Raw genomic sequence first — 18,211 nt, 5'->3', positions numbered from 1 at the left:
GTATAGATCAGTATGCACACGATCAAAAATGAAAGTAATGTACTAGATGTGAACCAGAGTTGCTTTGGAGATTATAATTATTAGTATCATCTTTCTGCATAATATTAATTAAATTGTAAGAAATGAAGCTCTGTGTGTTCACATTAAAAATGCCGAGAGTTGTCTGCACTGGTGCACCATAACCTGTTATATTTGCACAATCTTCTTTTGTACAAGCATGTGAATCATGTAACTCATGTTCATGCTCTATTTCCTGCAGCATACAACTACACAAGCATGGTTCCTGGTTGATAAAACATTTTTGTACAATCTAGGGCATGTCATGGTCATTATCATGCATTGTGAATCACCAACATCAGTCCGCAAGAAGAGAAGGCCAGTCAAATTTTGTTTAAAGATATATCTGAGAAGACAAGGAGTGAAAAGCCTAGTTTTTTCTTAGATGGTGTCGAAAGCAGTGAAACATATGCCACAAATTATCGGCAAAATGGAGGAAGCTACATTAACACATTCCCCAACTTTACAAAATGACTAGTTAAAAAGCTAATTCAACTAGAAAACCACTGACCATACTAAATTAACCACAAAGGGGAAGCCAATGAACTATTGATTCCCCGCATAATTTAAATGAGTTCACCACAAACTAAAATTGTCTATATGGACGAAAGATCTTCATATATGGTCTTGATACCTGGCCTCTCGGATACAGATCGTATACATCTCAGTGCTATTCCAAGAACTTCCTTTGAGCCTTTTTCTGAAGCTGGAGTCATCAGTTCCGGTGCCAATACAGCATCAAAACAATCTGAACCACGGCCTTCTGTTACCCTTAATCGTACCCAGTCAGTTAAATCAACTCCACCATCGTCACCAGAAACCACATCACCAGCACACTTTCCAGTTAAAAGCTCCAATAAAATCACTCCAAATGCGTAAACATCTGACTTGAAAGAAGGCAGTGGCTTTTTGGAAGCGGCCAACTCTGGCGCCCGATAACCAAGAACCCCAGCATCAAGAATTTGTTCAATAGTACCTGCTTGAGTCATGAGGCGGTGGAGACAGTAATCAGCGACACGCGCATTGAGATCCTGACCATCTAATAGTACATTAGTTGCTTTGAGATTTCCATGTGGAACAGTGCGGTCAAAGTGGAGATAATTCAGGCCACGTGCAACATCAACTGCAATTTTGAGTCTCTGAGCCCAGGTAAGTGGGGGTCCCTTTCTTCCTGGACGATCTGCAGGTTACCCAATTTTTATTAGACTTGTAGATATTGGTTACTCACCAAGGTCTATAGACAAATACACAAACAATCACAAAAAAAAACATGTGCTCATCTGAACATAGAAAGAGAAGCAAGAAAGCAGAAGCTGGTTTGATACATGAAAGCTGCAACTTTTTAGTCCTCAAAGTGTACACAACACTTCCGTTTAATTATGTTGGTAGAAAAACTAAAATTTCCCAAACGTAAAAACAGTGATGCCACTCTCTGTAAATAAACTTTTAAATTAGTTTTCCGTATTGATTTAGTTACAACCCAAAATTGGATAAATGAGGACTGACTACTTCAGTGTAAATTGAAAAGTAAATATTCATCCCAAGACCACAAAAGTACATACAGGGAAAACAAGAGTAGATAATCATGTTCAAGCCCCTAAACTGACCAAGAGGTGGAATATTTTTACTGAACTACTAATTCAGTGACAGTGAGAGATAGTAAACTTGGTTGTTTGAAGTCAAAGCAACTATGAGTGAGACATCTATGTTAGTGGAATGAACAAGGATACAACATTATCTTAACTTTTCAGGAAATTCTAACATGGTTAAAACAGACAAAAAGATGACCATCCTTAAGACAAGTATAGAGGTAGGGGAAAACTTATATTACATAGTCCAACTGTCTACATATTACATTTATTATCCTTCCAGGCTACCGTGTGATAGTCATCATGGGCTTAAGAAATAATTGCTCGAAGAATAATTGTTACAAGACAGAAAAGATTTTTTTTAATGTATCTCATGATGAAGTAGGCTGAACAAAAGATAGCAGATCTTAACATACACATACAGATGATTTAAACTATCATGTGAAGGCCAAGTTATCTACATGCTTAAGTACAAAAGTCATCAGCATATGCTCGACAATAAAAGTCGATTCAGGAATATTTTAGTTTATAAAAATATAAACAGACAAATGTGCTTTTTATGATCAAATTAATTGCTAATTTTATGTTTAACGGAAAAAAAAAGCAGTTACCATAGAGAAAACTAGCGAGACTTCCTGGTGATATATAATCTGAAAGAATGAGCTTCTCATGCTGTGTGGGCCCCCAATAATAACCCCTCAAGCCAACCACGTTAGGATGCCTGATATTTGAAAACTTCTTAGCCTCCTTTGCAAAATCCTTTCGCTGTTTTGCCACTCCTTCTCTTAACCACTTCACAGTCAAGAACACCCCATTATCCAGTGTTGCCCTGTACGAAGTCCCGTGACTACTTCTACCCAATACTTCTGCTGGGGCCCTTGACAGTTCTTCAGGTGAGAAAGAAATTGTATCGTCAAGAAAATACAGCTCACCGCCCAGCCGATCCGGTGACCTTACATCTAATCTAGATAGGTCAGCAGTATATGAATCTCCTGACTCTGGTGACCACGAGAAATGACTGTTCTTAGATGGTGAAAATCCAGTTATTACAGCCATTTTCTCATCAGGACTAATTATTTCAGAAGATGATCCTTTATGTGATGTCATAAGGTCCTCTGCTGAAACTACCAGACCACCACCACCAACTCTTGCACCCATGCCAGGGGGATTATGTTGGACCTGCCTGTGGATGTCTTTACTTGTAACACTTTGCTGACGAGATTTCCGTATGCGTAGGAAATGAATAAATATGGCAAGCAGGATAAAAAATATGACAGCAATAACACAAGCAATTATCACCAACACTTTGACAATTTTTTTTATAGGTTTCTTGTGGTGATGCCCAGCTTCAGTGGCGGTTGATCCAGGAGGAGGATTTGGAAATTGCAAATCAGAATTTCCAGGGAAGAAGGATGATGATGGAAACTTTCTTAAATTTTCTGGGACAACTCCAGAGAGGTCGTTGTATGATGCATTAAATCTTTCTAGACTATCAGGGAAGTTCTCTGGCAATGGACCAGTAAAATGATTTTGGGAGATGTCTAAAGAGCTGAGAGAACTGATGTCACCAATAGAAGTCGGTAGAGAACCTGAGAAATTATTTCCCGCCAGGTTGAGATCATGAAGTCCAGTCAATGAACCAAAACCGTTAGGAAGATAGCCACTAAGTTGATTAAGTGATAGGTCAACAACACGAAGACTGGGCTCGGCAGAAGAAGAAACAGAAAACTCAACACTTCCAGAAAGTTTATTGTTTTCTAGATGTAGTTCTTGCAATGTGGGGAATGTCAAAAAAGAAGGTATAAGACGTCCATCTAATTGGTTGTAACTGAGATCAAGGACTGTAAGTTTTGGGAAAGTTGTAATGACCTTCGGGAGAGAACTGCTCAAAGAATTATGTGAGAGATTGAGGTAATTTAAACGCAAAAACTGTGCAGTTGTCTCAGGGATGGACCCTGTCAAACGGTTTCCACTAAGGTCAAGAAATTCAATGTTTCCCCATTTCAGCAATTTGGTTAAATTTCCTTCCAATTGATTATTTGAGAGATCCAGTACTGCACAATTTCCGGTCAATAATGGAAGATCGCCGGACAGCTTATTCGAGGAGAGGTTAAGTGTGTGCAAAGTTGTTGCTGTAATCATACTTATTGGTCCTGCAGAATTTAAAAAGACCATGAATACGAGTATGCAAACAAAAGTGTATTCCTGTATGCAAAGTCTCTATGCTGATTACAAACAGTGAAAAGATGCACAACATCAAAATGATTATTACACTTAAAAATATCTAAACGAAAACTAATCAACAAATTTATGTAATGAACCTATGAGTACCTGAGAGGTTGTTGCCGCTCAAATCCAATTCAGCTAAAACCGATGAATCTCCTTTGAGAAGGTCGTTAGGAATGAACCCAGAAAATTTATTGTTGCTAAGCTTCAGGACTTGGAGCTCATAAACAAAATTAAATCCAGGCAATTCTCCGGACAAGTCATTGTAACTCAAATCCAAGACCCTTAAGTTTTCAAAAACCTGCGGCTCACCACCACTAAGAAGAGATCCTGTAAGCTGGTTACTGCTAAGATTTAAGTACTCAATAGTATCTGAAAGACCCGGTAAAAACTTCTGCTTCTGAGAACTGGAGCTCGAAAGCAAATTACCGCTCATATCAACATGCACTGCAGTAGTAAGAAGCAAGAATTCTGCATCAAGATTGCCATGTAAAGAGTTTCCATGCAAGTCAAATACCTTAAGGTTCACCATTTCGTCAAACCCTTTTGGAATTTTCTTTTCAAAACCGTTAAGGGACAAGTTTAGATATACCAGATTTGATAACTCTGTTAACGATGATGGCATTTCCCCCGAAAATGAATTGCGACTGAAGTCCAAAGATTGGATTGAGCTAAGGCCGGAAATTGAATCTGGGATTGAGCCAGAAAAATTGTTACCGGCTAGAGATATGTTCTGCAATTTCCCCAAGTCACCGATCCCTGGTGGTATAGATGAGAAGAACAGATTATCTGATACGTCTAGATATACAAGACCTTTAAAATCACCTATATTGTTGGGGATTTTTCCAGATATAGAATTGTTTGACATTGACAGCTTGACAAGCATTGTGAGATTTGAAAAGACACTCAAATCCACGTTTGCAGATAATCCCAGGTTATCAAGGACAACCCCTGCAACCTTAACACCATTGCAAACAATCCCATTCCAGGATGCAGGACATCCATTGAAGTCAATCGACTCTTCATTCCATGAATCAACTACATAACCTGTTGGGTCATGACTAATTCCTTTCTTGAATTCTAGCAGAGTCAAAATGTCCTGTGAAGGAAGCTGTCCCATTGCAGATACTAGAACACATGTCACCACCAACAGCCTAAATACCTCCATATTAACCCCCAGACAACAGATATACACGACTAAATACAAGTTCAGGTAACTACCAGATTCTCGGGCTCACGGTATAAGTTTTCAAAACTCACAAGTATCAATTCAGGGGAATGGATAAAGCTATATTAATACCCTGGAAATGGCTTCAACCAATATGAGAAACCTAGGCTAATGAAGTTCAGCTCTCAAAGACAACAATCTGGGTCACAGCACACAAACCTGCTCAACATAGAAAAACAACCACCCCATTAACATTTAATAAATTAGCCATTCACACACCCACACACAAACACACACACCTGCACAAAACAAAGAAGTATATGAAAGCATTTACACACACAATGAAATGTACTCCACATAAAGTATACTAATTAGTAAACACACGCACAGTAAATACTAAATAAACAAGTTTGATACTACACCCCAGATTCAAAACCCCTAAAAGAACAGAACTACAGCCACCAAACTGAAACAAGGACAAAAATCAGGAACATATGTACTTGAACAAAACTAACAATGTGAGACATAACATTAGAGATAAAACACTTAAAACTGAAAAAAGCTAAACAAACTAAGTTAGTTTCAAAGATCTAACATAAAAGAAAGTACATTAATACCTAACAAAACACAGCTCAGCTTCAACAATGCAATGGGTCCCTTATCTATCTAGCAAAGATTTGAAGCTATATAAATGTACTTCAGATCTGTATACAACTCTGCAACCTTCAAGCTGAGCAAATATAAGATAAATGAAGCAAAAAAGAGCTGCAAATATACATTTGCATTAATTCAAGAAGTGAAAAGAGAATTGACACGCAAAAGTTTCTTTATGTAAAGATTGAATCTTTATACTTAAAACCCAAATCTTTTTTACCAGAAAGGTTTAACTTATTTTTTTTTTGTGTTTTTTCTAATAAAATTTTACAACTTACAAGAAAGGGGAAAAAACATAAAAGAAATTGGGTTTGTCTCTTTCAGTTAGTCCCTATTTTTCTCTTTCATTGTCCTATCACATCACTTGTTATAAATGTAGTTTCTTGTGGTTATACCAAAATTCAAAAATACTTAATAAAAATAAATTTAAAGTTATTCTGATAAAAATGGAGTAACTTTCAAATGGGTTATTTAAGGAGAATAAGTTTGTTCATATCCAACAAATGTACATTAAATGTAAGTATTACTTTTTATTCCCTTTATTCAAATTTAATTTTAAAAAAATATCCCTAATTACGTATGGTAATTACATGAGCTTGTAGTGTATTTTAATTAAAATATTTTAATTTTTAATTAAATTATGTAATTAAAAACATTTCTATATATTCATATTAAAAAATTATTTATACTCATTTAAACAAGTTTGTACTTAAGAATAATAATCCCCAATTTAAAAAAAAAGTGAATTTTGTTGACATTTGAAAGAGAATAAAAAGAATTTGTGATGAAAAAGATAGTATTTGCACAAAAGAAGTGCACGTAATTTGCAAGAAATTAAAGAAGAGGGAAAAGGAAAGCGGGAAATGAGCGAGGGGGAATTTTAGTGGATAAAAAATAAAAACTTTACGGTGGAATAAAAGAAAGAGAATCTTCTTTATAACAAAGCGGACGTGAGTTGGGTGAGTTAAATATAGTTTGGAGTCAAATTGAAGTCCAGCTGTGTTGTTGGGGCAAGTGAATTTAAGTGAAGCTGCTACAAAAGATGAGCAGACACCATCGGAGAGCGTGGCCAGTCTAACTTATGCGGGTCCTACTTATGCCCTTTCCATTAGGGTTTGTACGTATGTTTAATGTTTGTCTCGACAAAACCAACGTAGCAAAAAAAATTGCAAAATCATGTTGTAATCCTTTCTTTACTGTTACGGAGGAGTAATAAATAAAATTTAGATGTTTTAGTGTAAAACGTAAGAATATGGCCTGCATTTTCATCTTCTGATGTGTAAGTGACGAGTGTGTGTCATTTAGTCATGTTCTATGGAGTTCATCATTTTATTACGGTTTATATTTATTTTATAAAAAAAAATTATAAAATTTTTTATTTTTGTGAAACACATTTTATAAATATTATTATTTTATTTTTGTGCAAGACATGCATTCACATAACAAGATTAGGGGCATGTTTGGTGCGGGCTTATAAGTCAGTTTATGGCTTATAAGTATTTATAAGCCCCTTAACAACTTATTAATGAGTGTTCGTCGACATAAATTATAAGTCGAACAACTTATTAATTAGTGTTCGTCGACATAACTTATAAGTCGAATATACGACTTATAAGTTGATAAGTTTAATGTTAATAACGTCGTATTTTTTCTCAACTTATTTTGGTTTTTCATTTTTTAGTAACTTTAATTTTAAAAATTATGTTTTTGTATCTTAATCTAATTTAAAATTCATGAATTAAGATAATTTATTTTTCTATTCTCTATATAATATTTCTTGTGTGGCTGATTTTGTAAGCAAGACTTTTACTAAAACTCTAGCCACCAAGGGAAAATATGGAGAGAATAAGAAGAAACGAGTTTGTGCTAGTACACATTCAATCCTTGAGTTCAAGCATTCGTGTGGATGTCGATAGAACGTAGATCGCGAGAGCGGGATGCGTGGTGATTGAACAAGTTTTGGATCTCCATTAGTCAACCAATTGGTAAAGTTTCTTAAGGTAAATAATCTGATTTACGAATTAAATATATGTTTTTCGCATGGATCATGCGGTGGGTTTCGAAAATTTTGTTTTTTACATTTTTAATTATTGTAAATATTACATGACTGTTATGTATGCGATTTTGTATATTTTACATGTTGTTATGTTTATATATGCGTTTGTATATATATGTTTTGAATATATGATATTCATGAGAGTTGTATAATCATATGATGATTATATAATCTGTATATATATTAATATATACATGTTTTATGTTTGTTCTTATTATAAGAATCGTATTTGATACGATTCTGAATCGGATGCAGCGGATTTGCTGAAATCTGTGTCTGATGTCCGATTTTGGTGAACGAATATGCTATTTCATATGGAATCGAGTGTCTGAACGAAATAGATAGCTAAAGCTATCATCGACTGATTGATAAGGCGTTTGACGTCGTTTAGGCCCTGTAATTATCATATTTAATTTTGAATTTTCTGATTTTTTCAATATTTGGTTTTTATGATTAGATCATGATGGGTATGATATGTTAAGATCAGATTATGTGTTTTAACATGTTATTTTGTGTTAATTGAGCATGGTGGATGGTTATGGCTTATGACCTTAGGTTAATGGTTTTGGTTTTTCAAATACGGCTTGCATGTCGTTTAATCTTGTAATTATTAAATCTCTAATGTAACTCGAGTTCTTCTTGTAAGTTCATTAGATTAGTTTCATATTTCATTCTTGTAATGTACATGAAGACATGAAGATTTGAAGATTATGGGTAATCCCACACGGAGGCCATCCAACGAAGCAATACAAGAAAGAAGACATGTAATAGTTAGCCTGTATTTATTTTCCACCTTAGATTGACCTAGATCTTTGTCATTAACTTGATAAAGATCACATAGGATGAAGCCATAACCAACCACGTTTATTTATTACACTTTACATATATATGCGCATATATTATATATGCGCATATGATGAATGTATGTGTAGAGTAGTTTATAAAGATGCATGCTTAATTAGATTAAGGATGTATGTATTAGATACGACACCCATGTCATGCTTGCTAAACAAGATAAAATCTGTAACGATTCAAGATTTTAAAATGAACAAATGATTATGAGATTCTCGTGTTTATGAAACACGGAATAAAATACAAATTTTCTTTATTTCTGAAATGGGGCAATTTTGTCAAAAGCGAGTTCTTTGAACTTGTAAGGTTGGGGTTTTAAGCGAGACCATTGTGACTCCCTCACTACCTGGAAATTAAACCATTGACGAATATTGATTTGAAGTATTTTATTCAAGAAAAAATTGGGAATCTCTTTATGATGGGATCATGATCGTTTTAAAATTAACAAACCTCTAAAATTAATATTAAGTTGATCAGATGTATTCCAATGAGTCCAATGCGTTAACCCCTAGATCGACCAGGAGTGGGTTCGCCAAAGCGAAGTACTCCTATCTATCGTGGGAGATGTGTTGAAGTATATTGATACTTTTTGACTATTGGGTTTGACTTACTAAGTTATCACAATAGGATTGTGAACTTAGAGGCATAGAGTTTGGCGAGATTTATTAGATAAATATGAACAAATGTTGTTCTACCAAGCTATCCAAGAGTTATATAGTTGATATAATTGATAAATGTTGTCTACCTAAATAATCATGTTTTAGTAGAAAAGCCAAAGTTGACCTAATGCATGGTGAAATATGGATCTTGGCTCACTAGAAATGATATAGAAGATATTTTTTCCGAATTAATAGTTAGGGCTATTGATTTGATAAAAATAGTGGGAGATATATATAGTGAATATATATATATGAATAATCACTTGAACATAATTTAAAGATCATCTATAGACTAAGTCATTTTATACACTTTAATATTGTAGATATCAAGTGACAAATAACACAAATAACTTCTCTATGTAATAGTCCTTGAGAAGGACAAGCTGACATGAAATAATTTCCTCAATTGATATGGGAACTTGAGGATTGTCCTCGGGTTCAAGGATGTCACTCAAACCCCTCCATTATTTCTTCTAGATGAGAATGAAACATGTGCAGAATAAAATACTTACCAGAAGAAAATTAATTATGCAACTAATATTTCATGTGTCATGCTTGTAATTATGAGTGCTGAGCTTTAGAATCAACAAGAGTATAATGATGCTTATTGATATGATTGAGCGCCTTCAAAAGTTGTTTCAAGGATAGGCTCGTCGGAAAGATTTGACAATAATAAGGCACCATACTTTTGCATTAATGGGAGAATCATATCCGGTTGGACCACATGTTCTAAAGGTGATAGGCATATGTACCTTGATAGTTTGGGTTTCAAGAATGGTCTAAAGACTCAGCTTGATTTGATCAAACGATCTTTGGACAACTTTTATTCTCAGTTTGCTAAGAACATAAGGAATGAGATAGACTGAACACTCACTGAGTTGTTAAGCATGTTTAGAACTGCTGAAAATAACACGGTAAAGGAATGAATTACGTCCATATTGATGATGTACACATGAAATGCAAATAGGAAAGGAAAGTGGACAGGCAAGGTGAAGATTTGATCGTATTCGGTGCCAAACCAAAGTCCAATCCCAAAGGGCTTTTGAAGCCTAATAGTGGTGTTGCTAAAAGAGATGATTGTCATTTATGTGGAAATAACTGGATGAATGGAAGTTAAATAGTCGAGCTTATTTGGAAGATCTAAAGAAGAAGACTAGCAATGGTCAAGCTTCAGGTATAGGGTTAGAATTGGAGCAAAAATTGTTTCTCTAGTTGAAGGAACTCGATACCTAATTTGCCCATAAGGCGAGACTGAGAACTTGATAAATTGTTATTATGTGCCTGCTTTAGCGGATACAAGTCAATTTCTTGTTAGGACAAGAAAGGTTTTCATTTTAATTAAATAAACAATAGTTATTTATTCTATTTTAATGATAAGGCTTATAATGTTGCACAATTAGTTAACAATTTATATGTTCTAAGATGACTCAAATCAAACATTACCTCTACCATTGTCGTTAAGCCATATTAATGAGAAACGCATTTCTGAGTTACATATAGATGGATACTTGGATAAGTTTGATTTTGAATCATACGGAAGATGCGAACTTTGTCTCATGACTAAAGCTTCTTTTACCTGATCAGGTGAAAGGGCCACCGAATGATTATGACTTATACATAATGATGTATGTGGTCGAATGCGTATGATGGCAAAGGGGGGCCTTATACTACTTCCTTGCATTTACTGATGATTTCAGTAGATATGGATATGTGGTTCTTATGAAGAACAAATCCGATTTTTTTGAATTGTTCAAAGAATATAAGGCCGAAGTAGAAAAGAAAACAAAGGAAAAGTATAAAAATTTTACGATCAGATCGTGGAGGAGAATACTTAAACCTCAATTTCAAGAGTTTCTTGAAGGAGTGTGATAGTGTATCATAACTTACTCCTTCTGGAACACCTCAATGGAATAGAGATTCTGAGAGGAGAAATCGTACATTGTTGGACATAGTGCGATCGATGATGAGTCAAGCGGATCTTCTATTTAGTTTTTAGGGTTATGCTCTAGAAACGGATGCATATACACTTAACCAAGTTCCGACTAAAGCGGTTCAAAATACTCTGTATGAGATATAATGTGATGAATGTCATAACATGTCATTTATGAAAATTTGGGGACGTGAAGCATTTATAAAACGTTTAGCCTCTGACAAGCTTGGACCAAAATTAGATTGATGCAATTTTGTGGGATATCCAAGTGAGACTAGGGTATAGTTTTATAATCCTTTCGAGAACAAAGTGTTTGTTGCTCGGGCCGCTGTTTTTTTTAGGGAGAACTACTTTCTAAGAAAATCAGTGGGAGGATAATACATCTCGATGAAGATCGAGAACCACATGATAACATTGAACCAGATTTGGAATAAGACCAGGATGTACATCAAAATATTAAAAGTAATCCAGTCCAAGAAACACAGGTTATTCGTAGATCTAGTAAGATTCACCATGAGCCCTGGAGAAATTAAGAATTTCTTTTGACTCAAGATGGTGATGTGATGTTTACGGATAATGATAGTGTAAGATTTTATCTATTACGGAAGCATGGTAAAATAATTTTTTATGATATAAAATCCATATATCATACGCATACAGATCATGAATTAAATCGAGGGATCGTTTCTAACCTTTAAAAGCGATCCAAGAACCACGAGCGGAGATCCTTAGCAGCTGATCCTCAAGTGTGAAGCACTCCACCGGTATCCACCAAGAAATCGATGTAATGAAGAAGGAGGAGGTGGAGAGAATTAGGGTTTTCGTAAATTTTTAGGTTGAGACAAAAATAGGGTTTATAATAGTATATTTATAGGCAAAATTTCCAGCTGAAAATTTTCCCATAAAATATTATTATTATTAACCCTTTATTATTCTCACTAATAATTAAAACACCTTTTAATTATTAATCCTTTTTCTAAACACTTTAGAAATAATTCTCTCACTTGATTTAATTTCCAAAAATTAAATTCTTAATTAATAATATTAAGAACTTTTTCTTAATTTAATTTATAATCAATTAAATCTCATTTAATCAATTATTAAATTTGCCAATTAATTATTTATTTCATAAATAAATAATTATCAGTCATTATTAATTAATTCCTCCACCATTAAATCATTCTCTTTTATCGTGTGACCCTGTAGTTTCAATATTATGCCGGTAGTAGAAATAAATAATAATAAAACTATTTTATCATTATTTATATAAATTCTCTAATTCATTAAATATGATTAATTAATTAATCATATTTATTCTACATCATGAGGGATACTTCTCAGCATATCGCGACTATCCAGATAATACGAATTCACTGCTTAGAATACCAAGAACCTATTCAGTGAGTAGCTACCGTACAATCAATTTCTTCTACCCTGCAATGTCACGATTAAATACAAGGCATGGAACTTGTGTCAAGCCTATCTTATTTAATCACTTGCTTTCCCATTTACTATGCTTAGTTCTATTTAATGTAAATTAGAAACTCCTTTCTAATTTCATTCACTCTGGCCAGAGATTCCTGAACTAGCATAAGTGGATCAGCATTGAACATTCTCTTCTTTCACTGGAAGGGGTAGATCCTCTATTGATCATACACTATCTTCGTGTACAAATTCCTATACCCAGTAGAGCCCTTATAATTGTCCCTGGAGACTAAGAACTAAACCAAAGCATAGTTCAGTGTACACAAGATGACTATGATGACCTCAAGTCTAAGGATACTTGTACAACTATCACTATGTGAACAACTGCTGACATGTGAGTGAACTCCATCAGTTGTTCAACTGTGTGAGTCATGTTCAGTGAACTTATTCAATAATAAGCACCTACATACTAGCTATGAACAGTTTAGACTCCGAGAGATGGCTAGAGGCCATGAAATCCGAGATGGAATCCATGTATCAAAATAAAGTATTGACTTTAGTTGATCCACTCAAAGGGGTAAAACCTATAGGGTGCAAGTGGATTTTCAAGAAGAAAACTGACATGGATGGTAAAGTACAGACCTATAAGATGTGACTAGTGGCAAAACATTTCATACAAATTCATGGTATAGACTATGAAGAGACTTTTTGACCGGTTACTATGGTCAAGTCCATCAGGATTTTGTTAGCAGTAGTTGCTTACTTTGACTATGAGATTTGGTAAATGGATGTCAAAACTGCTTTCTTATATGGGAGCCTTGAAGATTATCTATATATGATACAACCTGAGAGTTTTGTCGATCCAAAGTTTGCTAAGGTAGTTTGTAATTGCTTCTATCTATTTATAGATTGAAGCAAGCCTCAAGGAGAATGAATATTCATTTTGATGAAACGGTCAAAGAGTTTGGCTTTATTCAAAATAAAGATGAACCATGTGTTTACAAGAAGGTTAGTGGGAGCCATGTGACATTCCTAGTATTATATGTAGATGACATACAACAGATATGGAATGACATATCTTCTCTACAAACTGTTAAGACTTGGTTGAGAAATAGTTTCTCGATGAAAGACTTAGGCGATGCTACCTATATATTAGGGATCAGGATCTATAGAGATAGATTGAAAAGATTAATTGACCTAGTCAGAGTACATACATTGATAAACTATTACATCATTTTATAATGCAAGAGACAAAGAAAGGATATGTTTCAATGTCTCATGGGATAGTGATCTCAAAAGATAATTGCCCCCTAAATCATTAGATGATAAGAACCGTTTCAGAAAGTTCCAGATGCATCAGTAATTGGATCTATAATGTGTACAATGATATATATTTATCCTGATATTTTATATGCTTTGAGCATGACGATCAAATACTAGTCTAATCCAGGTGAGGGTCACTTGATAGTTTTCAAGAATATTCTTAAGTACTTAAAGAGGACTAAAAAATTTATTTTTGGTGTATGGAGAAGATAGGGAACTGGTTGTAAAGGGTTACACTGATACTAGTTTCTGAACCTAATTTTTGGATAGACAAGGATGATTACGAGTTTATGTATGTTTTATGTTTTGTCTAAATATAATTGATATTAGCTTGAATAGTTCACATCAAGAACACTGATGATTCTATGGAAGCCGAATATATTGATATTTTTTTGAAACAGCCATGAAGACTGTTTAGGCATGTCCTTAGGCAATATCGCCTTATTAATGAGATTAATAATTAAGGAGATATAAATGTAAAGTGCATAGTAATGATAGTATTGCAGACCCACTGACTAAGGCTTTGTCGCAGCAGAAGTACGATGGTCATACTAGTTCCATGAGTATTAGATACATGGGTGATTGGCTCTAGTGCAAGTGGGAGATTGTTAGTGTTTATGCCCTAGAGACAACACTGTGATGTTTTAGTTTAAGAAATTAGGATTATTAATGTTTATGTTCTATCGATTATTCTCTTTATAATTTATTAATTCTTAGTTTACTGCGATATAAATGTTAGATTAATAAATGTACTTGTAATATGATATGCAATTCTATATCTCTAAGTACGTAACTTAGAAATGAGATTATGAGAATAATATCAATATTCCTAAAGGTCCCTAGTCGAGTATTATTATTAAGGGATAATAAAAATTCATTAAGATTGGTGTGTGTGTTGACTGATGATCACATCTCATTGATCATAGGTATAGTGATACTAAAGTAAAAAACACAGGCATATATATATGTACATGGTGTTGGATAGACCCAATGTGAGATTCTACATGTCTGTTATGTCATAAGTAATTCTCACAGTGATAATGATGTAATGGTCTTTAGACCTGAAGTCATTATATTTCTATACGAGAATTAATATACATTGATTCCATTAAAAGTTATCCTTGACCGGATAATGATAAAAGTGGACATTGGGTATATTATGAATCGTATGAGAAATATGAATGATCTAGATGAGATTTAACCCTCCTATTTTAGGAGTGACAGTATTGGCCTCTTGTGTGAGCTGGACTATGAAATGCGTGGCCACACTCAAATGTTGATTTGATATGATAGTCTACTCATTGATCAAGGAAACTTAGATTAAACTATGATAAGGATGACACATTACATGCCTCTAGTTTAATCTATAATATTCGGTTAAAGGGATTATATTACATTGTACATTATTCATAAAAGGTTTAATCGATCACCGATTCAATTATTATTACTTGGGTAGCAATGATATATTACTAGATGCCGCTCATTGTTTATGATTTTAAATTAGATTTAAAATTTGTTGCCAACGTAATAATAACCTATAGGGTCACACACTAAGAATGCTTGAAGGATTATTTAATCTAAATTGGATTTAAATTATATTAAAGTAATTCGAATTATTTAAAATATTAATTAAGTATGACTTAATTAATTAGATAAATATTGATATTCGAATTTACTAATATTAATTATGAAATTTATTTGTTAAATAATTAAGCGAGACTTAATTATAATACAAATAGGAATTTCGAATTAATAATAACTCCTAATTAATTAAGAGTTATAATTCGCTTTTCTACTCTCTATATAATATCTCTTGTGTGACTGATTTTGTAAGTAAGACTTTTACTAAAACCCTAGCCACCAAGGGAGAAGATAGAGAGAGCAAGAAGAAACGAGTTTGTGCTAGTACACATTCAATCCTTGAGTTCAAGCATTCGTGTCGATACCGATAGAGCGTAGATCGCGAGAGCGGGATGCGTGGTGATTGAACAAACTTTGGATCTCCATTAGTCAACCGATTGGTAAAGCTTCTTAAGGTAAACAATCTGATCTACGAATTAAATATATATATTTTTCGCATGGATCCTGCGGTGGGTTTCGAAAATTTTGATTTTTTACGTTTTTAATTACTGTTTTCGTTGCGTTTATGTGCTCGAAACCCTTCAATGACAACGGTACTGAGTTTAGAAATTCCATATTAAATGATTTTTGTAAATATAAAGGCATCATTCAAGACTTCTCAGCTCCAAAAACACCTGAATAAAATGGCGTGGTTAAAATAAAGAACATAATTCTAGTTGAAGCTGCAAGAACAAAAGTACAGGATGCCAATCTACCAACAAGCTTTTGGGAGGAAGCTGTTAACACAACATGTTATACTTAGAATAGATATTTGGTAGACAAAAGCATTGACAAGTCACCTTACCAAATCATGTCTAAGAAGAAGTCTACAGTTAAACATCTTCATGTGTTTAGAAGCCAGTGTTTTTGTGCTGAAAGAAAACTCGGAATATGTTGGCAATATGACTCCAAAGTGTTTGGAGCTATCTTTCTTGGTTATTCATTGGAAATGACTGCTTATATGGTCTATGTGCTTGAGCAAAAGAAAATAATAGAGAGCACAAATGTGACATTTGATGACGACAAGTATCCTGGCTTAGAATGTCTTGATGACAATGAAACTGAAGCTTTGAAATTTAAAAATCTCAATCTTGACAGTGATTCTGAAGATGAAGATGGAAAGAATTCAGACAACAGAGCAGAAGAAGCTGGTGATCTAGTGAATTCTGCAAATGAGAATTCATCTCAAGGCAGAAGCTCGCCTGAATTTGTTAGCACAAACTCATGGGGAGATAGACATGATGATTCTGCAAGTCATGCCAATAATGACGAAAATGAGGATATCTCTAGTCATCAAAATCAACACAACAGAAAATAGGATATGAGTCACATCAGAGACACTATAATTAGTGACCCTAATGCTTGTGTGAGAACTAGAAGTGTCACTGTAAATGAATGTCTATATACATGCTTCTTATCTCAAATTGAGCCTAAGAAAACTAAAAAAGCTCTATTTGATCTTGAATGGATAACTGCTATGCAAGAAGAGCTAAATCAATTTGAAAGAAACAAAGTTTGGGAGTTGGTTCCTAAACCAAAGAAATAGAAGCATCATTGGAACCAAGTGGGTTTACATGAATAAAATGGATGAAAATGGTATTGTTACTAGAAACAAAGCAAGACTTGTTGCTAAAGGCCACTCACAAGAAGAAGGAATTGATTATGATGAAACTTTTGCTCCAGTTGCTAGACTTGAAATAATAAGAATTTTCCTTGCATTTGTTGCACACTCAAATTTTAAAGTGTATCAAATGGATGTGAAAAGTGCATTCCTTAATGGTGAACTTGGAAAAAGAAGTCTATGTGCAACAGCCTCCTGGCTTTGAAGATCCAGAATTTCCCAATTTTGTCTATAGACTCTTAAAGGCTCTCTATGGTTTGAAGCAAGTACCTAGAGCATGGTATGATATTTTTTTATAATTATTGATCAAAAATGGATTCATGGAGGCACAGTTGATAAAACTATATTCCACAAGTAACATGGTGATGACATTATCCTTGTTCAAATCTATGTGGATGATATCATCTTTGTATCTACCAATTAGAAGTTATGTCAAAGATTCTCAAAACTCATGCGGAGTGAATATGAGATGAGCATGATGGGAGAATTAAGTTACTTCATTGGCCTTCAAGTTAGTCAAAGAAGTGATGGAATTTTCATCAGTCAAACTAAGTATGTTAAAGATCTTCTGAAGAAATTTGGAACGGTAGATTGTTCACCCGCCTCTACTCATATTTCTACAGCTACCAAATTGGATGAAGATAAGAAAGGAAGAGTGTAGATATTTCAAGCTATAGTATTTACTTTATTTAACTGCAAGTAGACTAGACATCATTTTTGCTACATGTCTCTGTGCAAGATTCCAAGCAAATCCTAAAGAATCACATGTAATGGCTGTCAAAATGATTTTCAGAAATTTGAAGGGTATACCTAACTTGGGATTATGGTATCCTAAGGGAAGTGGTTTTGAAACTACCGGATACACAGATGCAAATTAGGCTGGATGTAGGGTTGACATGAAGAGCACTAATGAAAGCTGTCAATTTCTTTGTTATCCAATAAAGATATAATTATTTAAGGGGGTTGGATATAATTATACCAATAAATTGAAATCGGGATGTAAGATCAATAAAGATTTATTAAATCTGATA

General features: G+C 34.1%; 1 protein-coding gene across 1 annotated transcript; it reads right to left on the bottom strand.

The window, feature by feature from the left end:
* Window positions 1-416: 416 nt before the first annotated feature.
* Window positions 417-5,997, bottom strand: LOC141666492 (LRR receptor-like serine/threonine-protein kinase GHR1). Its single transcript, XM_074472535.1, has 4 exons — window positions 5,658-5,997; window positions 3,978-5,259; window positions 2,258-3,799; window positions 417-1,237 (listed from the first exon to the last, which is right to left on the bottom strand). Exons 2-4 carry the CDS (start codon window positions 5,038-5,040, stop codon window positions 654-656), a joined length of 3,189 nt encoding a protein of 1,062 aa, XP_074328636.1. The 5' UTR covers window positions 5,041-5,259; window positions 5,658-5,997; the 3' UTR covers window positions 417-653.
* Between the last annotated feature and the right edge of the window lie 12,214 nt (window positions 5,998-18,211).

The sequence above is a fragment of the Apium graveolens genome, chromosome 6 (assembly GCF_009905375.1).
Source record: "Apium graveolens cultivar Ventura chromosome 6, ASM990537v1, whole genome shotgun sequence".
In the NCBI taxonomy this organism is placed as follows: domain Eukaryota; kingdom Viridiplantae; phylum Streptophyta; class Magnoliopsida; order Apiales; family Apiaceae; genus Apium; species Apium graveolens.
This window is presented reverse-complemented; position numbering and strand designations above follow the sequence as displayed.

Bases quoted from the DNA above. Each gene is read 5' to 3' on its own strand.
- LOC141666492 (XM_074472535.1), bottom strand. From the start codon at position 5,040: ATGGAGGTATTTAGGCTGTTGGTGGTGACATGTGTTCTAGTATCTGCA. The intron at 3,800-3,977 runs GTACTCATAGGT...TAAATTCTGCAG, and splicing joins GAGCGGCAACAACCTCTCAG to GACCAATAAGTATGATTACA. The intron at 1,238-2,257 runs GTAACTGCTTTT...GGTAACCTGCAG, and splicing joins TCTCGCTAGTTTTCTCTATG to ATCGTCCAGGAAGAAAGGGA.